Raw genomic sequence first — 11,229 nt, forward strand, 5'->3', positions numbered from 1 at the left:
AATCGATCTCAACATAATATATATTGTATTTGCTACACAAAAACGTAACCATAGCTCGGATACCACTTGAAAGCGGACCGGTTACGGTGGCCGGAAACGCAACGGAAGCACAAAAATCGAATTTTTAAGGGAAAATTTCGGCCACCCCATACATTGTGCAACAAATACAATAAAAACACAAAATGACATTCATAGGGTGTAAGAAAGTATACCTATCAACCTCTTGAGGTTGATGTATGGCTCCAACTAAGATTTAAAAACCTTAGCTCTTGAATGGATGAAGATCTTCAAGCCTCCTCCTTACTCCAAAATTAAGCCCACCACCAACTAGGTAAATCCCCTCAAATATTGCACTAGAAATATTTGAGGATTTATCAAAGAGAAGTGAGTATTCTCCAACAATTGAAGAACACAAAATGGAAGAAAAATTGGAGAGAAATGGGAGAGGGAGATTTCGGCCATGTATGTTGAGAATGAGGGAGGAGAGTCTAGTCTTGGGGTTGCAAAAAGTTGATACAAAAAGTTGCATGCCAACCATTATTTTAATCAAAAGTATTCCCCAACTCTTCACCTCCCATGCATGCATATAATATAGTTTTTAATCAAATTAAAAACTTTGGACTAAATTTAATTATCTCAAACATATTTGAGACTAATTAAACATTACTTGAATTTACCCAAGTCCCACTAGTTTAAATAATTATTTTAATTGAGCTCTACAAGACTCAATATTATTTAATTAATCCAACACTTGAATTAATTTAATTATTTGGGCTCTACTAGGCCCACTAGTGTTTAATTAATTCAACACTTGAATTAATTTAATTTAGTCCATAATAATGTTTATGAAAATCACAATTTTCAAAAACATTAGTCACTTGGCCAAATTTTAATTTAGGAACACTTCCATAAATCAAAATTTACATTTCTCTCATAGAAGTCATACTTCTATTTTTCTTTACACTTATAAACACATTTATAAGCCGTTCAACACTTTGAACTATTTTCTCCTTTATAGAAGTCATACTTCTAATTTTCCTTACGCTTATAAACTCCTTTATAAGCCGTTCAACACATTGAACTATTTTTACTTCTCATCGGGATTTACAAAGCTAGTACTTGTGTGGCCCTCAATGGTTCATTGATACAACTAGCCGTGGGTTCACATCTCCATGTGATTCGGACTAAACATGTCCTTATTCGAGCATACCCCAATTGCTCCATTCTTACTTATCAACTCCTTGATAGTAAGAACGTCAGAACTCAAGTCTGATAGTACCCAACCAATCACGTTAAACGCCTAGCAGCATCGCTTACGTGATTCCCTAGGTATCACATGATAGTGCCTGCAAGAACCATTCAATTATGGTTAGCGTACAGTACGGTCCCTTCAACTCATATATCCCGATCGATTCGACAACCATTGGTTTATCGAGAGTTGTCAATGAATCGATACTATGTGTCATGTCGTAGTTGCATCGATGGTGTAATCTATGAAACACCTTTCATAATTACAACCATACTCTGGCCAGAGATTTCGATCTACATACACATGATAACACATAGGATATCCATACCCGAAGGTAAGCGGTGAATCCCCGACTACAATGCATCGACTCCTATGTGTTTCGACAGAACACCCAACCTTGCCACCTGATGACCCCATGAGAGTCGGTAAACAAGTCAAAGTGTAATTCTAGCACATAGAGTCTCAATGTTGTCCCGGGTCATAAGGACTAATTCTGTACAACCATAAACCAGGACTTTTCCACTCGATAAGTGAGAACCACTTGGAAAGTCCTTTTATGGAGGGTTGTTCAGTGCACTCTACAAGGAGCACCTATCTGCATGTTCGGACATCACAATGTCCCCTACCAATGAAACATGGTACTCACATCACAGATACTAGTCTCTAACTCGAGCGGCCTATATCCTTCTTAGTGGCGGCTGAATCGACTAGGAACCGTTTAGAATATACAGTATTACAAATATGAGTTTCATGATACTCATCATATGAGCATCTCATATTCTTTCTACTATTTGTATATTCAAGGGCTTTATCTATGCAGCTAGCATGGGTATACAGATAAAGATTTGCCAAAGTAATAATTTCAAATATTATTAAAATAAAGACTGCTTATTCATAGAGTTTCATTGTGAACACTCGGCCAACACTTGGCTCGACGGGCACCTACTCTAACACCTATCATAGGCCTTGGTCATATCCAACTTCAAGATGACATTACCACCACGAGAGGGGAGAGTAATGCTGTGAGTGAGCTCCTGGGCAAGGAGGATATTATCAGAGATCATCCGACCCGGAACGAAGCCACTCTGATTCGGGGAAACAAGTCTCTCCACCACATCCCTCAACCGAGAGTACAACAGCTTCGAGATGATTTTGTTCGTGACATTACACAGACTGATCGGACGGAAGTCCGACCAAGCGCGTGCACCCTCGACTTTGGGAATAAGAGTGATCGTGGTGGCGGTAAAGCCCTGAGGCATAGGAGAACCCTGGAAAAAATCAAGAACAGCACCAAAAACGTCCTGATGGACAATCTCCCAGCAATGCTGAAAGAACGCCGAAGAAAAGCCATCAGGGCCAGCAACAATATCAGGGTGGATAGAGAAGACGGTCGCGCGGACCTCCACCAAAGAGGGAATCGCAGCAATACCGTCATTCTCCACAGCAGAGATAACCGAGAGAAAACCCGAAAAATCAGGGCAATCGAGCGCAGAGGGCTCCCCGGTAAGCAGATCCTGGAAAAATAATGCTCCCGACTGCTGAATCAAATCCTGAGACGTCAGGCAAACCCCATTCTCCCATATGCGGAAAATTTTATTCGCCACACGCTTTTTCCTCACCATATTATGGAAGAGTCTGGTGTTCCGCTCACCATCCTCAAGCCAATGGCAAGCCGCTTTCTGTTTCCAAAAATCCGCCTCCATGGCGGTGATACGAGCCAGATCCTCATTGCGATCGGACAGGGAAGTCCAATTCGCGTCAGAAGGGTCGGCCTCACAGACATCCTCAGCTGAACGAACAGCCCTCTCAGCCTCAGTGAGTCTATCAAAGATGTTACCAAAAACATCCCGATTCCACCACCGGAGGTGATTCTTGAGACGCTTCATCTTGGCAAAAAGCCGAGGCATGCCGCTCAGACTGCATGGCAGATTCCAATTGAGCCTCACAGTCTGCAAAAAACCATGGTGCCTAACCCACATTCGCTGGAAGCGAAACGAGCTCGGTCCACGGGCAAAAACAGGAGCGGTAACCAAAAGCGGACAGTGATCTGAGACAGTACGGGCGAGATGCTCAACCCGAATCGAGCTGAAATGATCTCCCCAATCAACAGAAACCAAGACCCTGTCCAACCGCTTCCAAATGGTCTTATTCGTCCAAGTGAACGAAGACCCCTCAAAACCAGCATCGATAAGACCAGAATCAATAATAAAATTGTTGAACTCCTCCATGGGTAGCAACCTACCACCACGGGAGCCCAAGCACTCAGACGTATCCCTGACGACATTAAAATCTCCCCCAACCAGCCAGGGACCCAAAACAGGCTTAACCAAAAGCAAAGAAGCCCAAAGATCCCTACGCTGGACATAATCACATCTAGCATAGACAAAAGAACAAAATATCTCTGTCGGTAAGAAAGAGGCAGAGACTCTGATGTGAAGGAACTGAGCATGATCAAAAACACACTCCGCCCTCACATCAGCAGCAAAAAATACCCAGATATGACCGGAGAGATTAGAAATGACTCCAGAAAACCCCAAACGGCGAGTCATGAATCTCGGATCCAGATCAATCATGGGCTCCAAAACAGCCAAAACCTTAACCTGTTTCTCCTTCACAAAGGCATGAAGCCTCTGCTGGGACTCCGAACTCCGAAGTCCCCGGATATTCCAGATCAAACAATTCATGGGGAACGGGTGGAAGAAGGACCCGATCGCTTTTTATGCGATCGCCGACCATCATCCTGAGGTCTTTTTCTGGGGTTGGACATGTCAGTGTCCAAAATACTACACTCGGACCCACAGCTAACTCCAGACACAGAATGTCGATCAAAATCTTGATCAGGATCATCAGCCGACATGTGACTGGGGGTCATCTCGAGAGTAGGGGGTCCCTGTCGAGCAATCAACTCGTCCAGCATAGAAGTGGCATCAGCAGGGGATGCAGGAAAAGATGGGACCGAGTGCCTGCTATGATTTTCAACACAAGCCTCCGGGGGGACAAACACAGTCACCACATCCGGGCGTGGAGACCCAAGGTCATCCACGCAGTCCACAAAAGGAACACTCTCATCGTCATCAGCCACCGTGACCTCAGGGCGGTCAGGAATAGGTGCCTCCTGATGAGAACTCAAAACGACAGAGGGATCAGGAACACCTAATCCAAGCTCCTCAGAGCCGACCTCTGTCTCATGCAAATGGGAAAGAACTCCAAAAGAGTTCGACGCAAGAGGATCATCCCTCGGGAGAGCCTGACGAACAGGCCTCCGTCTCTGTCTACGTCGGGGACCGTGGCCATTGACATGAAGCTGGGGCTGTGGTCCCGGGACAATGACAGGAACAGCACCCTGAGGAGGTGCCGGAGCAGGAGGGGCCTCTGGCTGAGGAGGATCTCGATCAGCAGACTTGGATCGAGCAGGTTTAGGATTTTTACCATGAGAATAGCAAACGTCGGTCGAATGACCCAACATCTTGCAATCCAAGCAATACCCAGGTATTTTCTCATACACAACATCAATCTCCTGGGTATGATCACCCCAACCCACCCAAATTTGCTTAACGGGTGGTTCCAACACATTCAACTCCACACAGACTCGAGCAAAAGCGCTCCGAGAGGAGTCAGCAGTAAAATCATCCATTTTCACCGGGTTGCCCAAAATCTTAGCAAGGGCAAAAAGACTTTTCTTGTTGAACAGGTGAATGGGCAAACCCGGGAGACGCACCCAAACAGGGGCGATGGGAGATTCTTCCTGTAGATTGAATTCCGGGGTCCATTTGGAGAAACGGATCCCGAGAGTTCCCACCATCATCTGCCCACGCGTCCAAAAAAATGCATAATCCTCCTCACAATGAAGTGAGAGGATCAGAAAACCCCGAGGCAAAAACCTCAAATCAAAAGATCGCTTCAATCCCAAACGAGCAAATGCCTTAGAAATTTCCGAATTTGGGACTAAGGATCTATTACCTCATCCGGGAAAAAAATACCCAGTTTCCCATCCTTGAGAGTCGGTGGGGGCATTTCTTCCATAGCATTCACGACATCTCCAAAGCCATTTTTCCCCGAGCGAGGGGAAGTAGGGGCCAGAGCATCCCTAAATGACACCGGAAACGTCTTAGTCGCACGAGAATCAGATTTAGAAGGCATACCCGAGTTGTTGACCGCTGAGTTGACTCGGTCAACTCGTTGAGTTGACCCGCCCGAGTTGACCGGCGAGTTGACCACCGGAGATGTACCAAAGATCGGCGACGGCGAGGAGATCACGGAACCGGTCTTCAATCCACTAGAACCGGCTGGCAGAGGGGTCGATTGAACCAAAGGGTGAGAGTAAAATCGATTTTGCCCTAGAAATTGGGGGTTTCCGACCGGTGGCCGGAAACCGGAAATTGAAGGAGGCAAAACTCTACCCATAGGTGGACGATCATCGTGTGAAGAGGAATTGAAAAAATACCCAGGAACGACGCCGGAATTTAACGAGGAAGATGACGGAAAAGTACCGTCCGCTGCTGAATTCTTAGATCTGAAATTGCCGGCGACGGTGAACGGCGTTGGGCACAAAACCGGTACGATTGGAATCGTCTGAGAGTGGGTATCACAGATCGGGGCTTGGATTGAAACGAGATTGCAAGAATCCACCGGAATCGAAGATGGCATCTCCGGCGAGTTTTTGAACAGTGCAGTCGGAACTTTGCACGTCGATTGCGGCTGAGATACGTGGTTATAAGGAGTGGGGGTTGTACCAATCGAAGCGTCGGCCTGAGACGAGTCGAATGATGGCAGTGCGGCGCCGAGAGGAGCAGTAACCGGCGCCGGCGAAGAAGTGGACGGAAATGCCAGATTTTCGAACTGAAAAATGGAGGGGTTACCGGACTCCGATGGGACTGAAACTTGGACAGGGTGGTCGCCGTGAGGAGGCGGTTCAGGTGGGGTGGTTGGTCGGCCGGGATCCGGCGGCGGCGGCATGGCGGCAGGTAGGGCGTGAATAGTGACGGTTTAAGTGTGTTTTTTCTCACGTTTTACTGTGTGTTTTTTCAGAGAAAATTTTTTGGTTTAGGGTTTAGGGTTTTTTTTTTTTTTTTTTTTTTTTTTTTTTTTAAGGCAGACCCCTACCTGTATATATCCACAAAAAAAAAACAGTAACAAATACAGAATAAAGAAAACCTAAAAGAGGAGGTGGAAAAGACCAAACCTCCCCAAAAAGGCTAAAGCAGTAGAAACATAAATACAAAGCAACCTAGGGAAGGAAATACAAAAGCAAAACGACCCTAGGAGGCTACCAATATGCAACTTCTGCTAATCAAAAACGAGGAGCACTATGAACAACCAGCTGAGGAAGTCAAAATGATAACGACGAGATGAACGCAGAGTCCATGAAAATGCTCTCATCCCGAAACTATCATCCTGAAGAATCCAATCTGTCAATATAAATATTATCTGGTAGGTAACAAGTGGACCACTCCCACTCGGCAAAAGAAAGTCTGGCCAGGAAGTCACTATACAATGGCGATCACAGAGCAAAAAAGAGATCGCAATCCCGCCAGAACGAAAGATATCCAGCGTCTGAATCAAAAGAGCAAAGAGCTCGATCCCAAAAAGTAGGAGTCTAACGAGCATGGCATAAAACGCAGAAGATCCTGTAGAAAGCACCCCATGACTCCACCATGACATCCAGGAAACACCTCTATAAAAACTGATACGGCGGCGAAAGAGAACCAGCAGAAAACGCCCGCCAGGAACCATGAATGTGCCAAAGTAAAGCACCAACAGCAATAGATCAGAAACCCACTCGGAACAAACAAGGATAATCACATCATGTGCAAGTGTCTGGACCCACTTGCACAAACTATATGGAAGTGCTAAACAACCTCCAAGAACACTAACCTGCAATTAAAATAAATAGATATATATATAAATAGATATAGTCAGAGATCATAAAGAAATAGATCCAAAAAAAGGAAGGGTCTCAAATGGCTAAGAGGATCTGTTTCTGAGGTATGGAAGCCCAGAACGATCAGATCTAGCAAGGATGGAGATGTCTGGAGGAAGGGAAGGACCTAACTCTAAGGTATACTGCCTAAAAGTATGTGCCCTTGCCGCCAAGGCATCCGCCACCGAATTCCCTTCCCGGTAAATATGCGATAAATGAACAGGTCGCCCCCTCATCAGCAAAAGAGTCCGTGTAACAAGATGTTCCAGGTCCCAGCAGCACCGACGAGAACGAAGTAAAAGAATGGAAATCCAAGAGTCAGTCTCAATCCAAAGGGGGAAGAGATGAAGATTAGAAGAAATGAGAAGACCCCTCCAAATAGCCCATAATTCTGCCCGGATATTGGTCCCAACTCCAATGAACTCGCTGAAAGAAACCACCACATGCCCAAAGGAGTCACGAACAACACCACCAACAGTAGAAGCTCCAGGACTACCTCTAGAACTCCCGTCAACATTCAATTTAAAACACTCGAACGGCGGCCGCAACCAACGAACAATCGCCAGTCTATGAACCCTACGCAACTCAACAAAAATCCCCAGCGTCCTCGCAGCCTGCAAGACACCCCGCCAGTGCAAGGGCTTAATAGTAGATGCAGCATGAGCGAGACGCAAATAAGACAAAATCTGAGACTTCACAGTCTCCCCAGAAATGTGCAAATGACGGTGTTTCGCATCATTCCTAGCTGTCCAGAGAAACCATAAAATGATGAAAGGCAAAAACTCCTTCACGTGGCCCCTAGGAGTCCACCCCGGATGCCTCTTCCAAGCACTGAGGAAGAGTCTGAAATCACTGGTAAGGGGAATATGGACATGAAAAACAGCCCCAAAGTAATGCCATACAGACCTGGCAAGAGGGCTATCAATGAAAATGTGCGTGAATGTCTCAAGCATCTCACAACACTGACATTTAGACGCCAGCTCGAAGCCACGACGCTGGAGCACATCATCAACTGGAAGCCACTGATGCCAAAACCTCCAGAGGAAGAAAGACATAGTAGGCCTCAGCCAACGGCCCCAGCAAGGAGTTAAGATATCAGAAACTTGGTCTCTCAAGCGGACAAGCTCCCAAGCGGATTTCAGCGAAAAAACACCGTCAGAACTGTGCACCCAAATACCCAAATCGGGTTCCCCCGATGCAATAGGAATCAGAGTAATAGTCTCAGCTGCAGAGGGAGGGACAACTGAGCAGAGGAGGTCAAAATCCCAAGCCCCATATGAAAGAAAGTGAGAAACACAGACACCACGGTCCCCCCTAACCGGAACCTGACTAGACAAGGGAACATCCCCACACCAGATGTCATCCCAAAAACTAACATCTCCCATCCCAAGCTCCCAAGCGGATTTCAGCGAAAAAACACCGTCAGAACTGTGCACCCAAATACCCAAATCGGGTTCCCCCGATGCAATAGGAATCAGAGTAATAGTCTCAGCTGCAGAGGGAGGGACAACTGAGCAGAGGAGGTCAAAATCCCAAGCCCCATCTGAAAGAAAGTGAGAAACACAGACACCACGGTCCCCCCTAACCGGAACCTGACTAGACAAGGGAACATCCCCACACCAGATGTCATCCCAAAAACTAACATCTCCCATCCCAATTCTCCATCGAATGCCAGATTCAGCACGAGGCCTAATCTTAAGCAAACGACGCCAAGTGGGAGAAATGAACCCAGCAGATGAGACATAAGCTGGATGCACCAACTGGCAGTATTTCCTCATCATGAATTTGGCCCATAGGGATGAGCCATGACGAAAACGAAACCATAACTTAATGGAGAAGCTGTCCACAATATCTTTGAGCCTGCGAAATCCAAGACCCCCTTCAGAGACAGGAAGACAAACACGAGACCACCTCGCCCAATGCCATTTCTTATCCAAGGATCTGGATCCCCACAGAAAACCATTGAAAACATTCTCAAGCCTCTCCATAACTGCCAGAGGTGGCTGGACTACCTGGAGCATGTAAATGGGAACCGAAAGGAGGACACTCCTAAGGAGGGTCATACGGCTCCCCGGAGAAAGAGTTTTAAGCTCCCAACCCTCCAATTTCTTACGCACCATCTGCACAAGGGGATCAAAAAGAGAGCAAACTCTATTCCCACGAAACAAAGGAACTCCGAGGTATTTGATAGGAAAATGACCCTCCCCAAACCCAGTGATACGAAGGAGACGGGTACGTGAACGACCAGAACACCTCGGAGGCAAAATAAGAACGCTCTTAACAGCATTCACCAACTGCCCCGAGCAGTTTTCATAGTGATGCAAAAAGTCCATGAGGCTGATCATCTCACGATTCCCACCATTGGCAAAAATAATGATATCATCAGCATAGGCCAGGTGGGAAATAAGCAGATCACAACCAGATCGGTACCTAATCGCAGGATAATGACGATAAAGACGATCAAGACCACGCGAAAGGTACTCAGCCCCCAGAATGAAAAGAATAGGGGACAAAGGGTCTCCCTGCCGGAGACCCCTAGTGGATCCAAAGAATCCGGTGAGGGAACCATTGATATTAACTGAAAAATTGCAATGAGAAATGCAGGCAGATATCATCGACACCACCTGCTCGGAAAAGCCAAAATGCCTCAAAACATCCAACAGAAAAGACCATTGGACCCTGTCATAGGCTTTGGCCATATCCAATTTCAAAATAACATTGCCACCACGGGTGGGGAGAGAAAGACTATGAGTAAGCTCTTGAGCAAGGAGGATATTATCCGAAATCACCCTCCCTGGAACAAAGCCACTCTGATTCCATGAAACAAGCCTCTCCGCCACCACCTTCAGTCGAGAATATAAAAGTTTGGAAATTATCTTATTGGTCACATTGCACAAGCTGATCGGACGAAAGTCCGACCAAGCCTGAGCACCCAGGACTTTGGGAATCAATGTGATCGAAGTGGCAGTAAACCCCTGTGGCATGGGTGTAGTAGCCTGAATTCCAAATTGGGTAATTAACGGATTAATGGTGATTAAGAAGGTTTAATGTGTAATTTTGACCATGGTCATGATCGGACGGACCGAAGATGGTTCGGTAGCACCGAAGAGTTCGGACGATCCGAAGTGGGTTCGGTGGATCCGATCATGAGGTGTCAAGAGTTGATCGACACGTCAATTTGCATGCAAGTTCGGATGATCCGAAGTGTAGGGTCGGTGGATCCGATCATGAGGTGTCAAGAGCCGATGGACACGTAGGAGTTCGGACGTTCCGAAGTGTGTTCGGTGGATCCGAACATAGCCTATAAATAGTGCTCGGAATTCCTCATTTTGGATTGCAAATTCTTGAAGTTGTGTCTCCTAGTTGAGAGGTTTGGAAGGTTTCTAGGGTTAGTTGTTGGTCGAGCGATAGCCAAGAGCTGCCAGGATTGGTAGCGTAGCGACGCATGAGTTACGAGGCAATCGACATCAAAGGGCTGTCGACGGACGAAGGTAAACCCTAAACCTTTGGTAGTACTGGTTTTGCTAGTCGAGCATGGTAGTATTGTTCATTGGGTATGCTTTTGATGCGTAGGCTTGTTCTAGACCTGATTAGCGGTGTTGCGTAAGGCTAGGCTTGCTGTGATAGAGGTACGAAAGTACTATCCGAGATATCCTGGTCGAGTATACATTCTTATATGTGTTGCATGATTATGTGGTGCATTGATATATGATGCATGCTATTATGTCACGTTTATTACTGCATGTTGCATTTCATGTTGAGCCGTATCTCCTTCGAGATAGCCTTTACTGTTGAGCTGTATCTCTTTCGAGATAAGCTATATCTTGTGGGGCCGCTCAGCCCTATCTTGTGGACGCATGGACACCGAGAGTACACAGTGGCCGACGGGTCGGGAGGGCTTCGGTGATCCGGGACATTTTAGGTCCACGTCTGATCTTGTAGTGGATGCAGTGACCCAGAGGAGTACCGCGCGGCACTATCCACTTGGCGCCTCTAGACTGAGCATATTGAGATCCTTTGTTACTCCTGTTTCTTGACTACCCTGGTATCATATCATAGC

General features: G+C 46.4%; 1 protein-coding gene across 1 annotated transcript; it reads right to left on the bottom strand.

Annotated features, from left to right (window-relative positions):
* Window positions 1–6,535: 6,535 nt before the first annotated feature.
* On the bottom strand, window positions 6,536–10,153 carry LOC140816160 (uncharacterized). Its single transcript, XM_073175239.1, has 2 exons — window positions 7,331–10,153; window positions 6,536–7,123 (listed from the first exon to the last, which is right to left on the bottom strand). Exons 1-2 carry the CDS (start codon window positions 10,151–10,153, stop codon window positions 6,536–6,538), a joined length of 3,411 nt encoding a protein of 1,136 aa, XP_073031340.1.
* Between the last annotated feature and the right edge of the window lie 1,076 nt (window positions 10,154–11,229).

This window comes from Primulina eburnea, chromosome 16 (assembly GCF_022965805.1).
Source record: "Primulina eburnea isolate SZY01 chromosome 16, ASM2296580v1, whole genome shotgun sequence".
NCBI lineage: Eukaryota > Viridiplantae > Streptophyta > Magnoliopsida > Lamiales > Gesneriaceae > Primulina > Primulina eburnea.

Excerpts from the sequence above, each read along its gene's own strand:
- LOC140816160 (XM_073175239.1), bottom strand. The coding sequence starts at position 10,153 with ATGCCACAGGGGTTTACTGCCACTTCGATCACATTGATTCCCAAAGTC. Across the intron at positions 7,124-7,330 it reads CGGATGCCTTGGCGGCAAGG|GTTAGTGTTCTTGGAGGTTG; the intron begins GCACATACTTTT and ends TTTTAATTGCAG.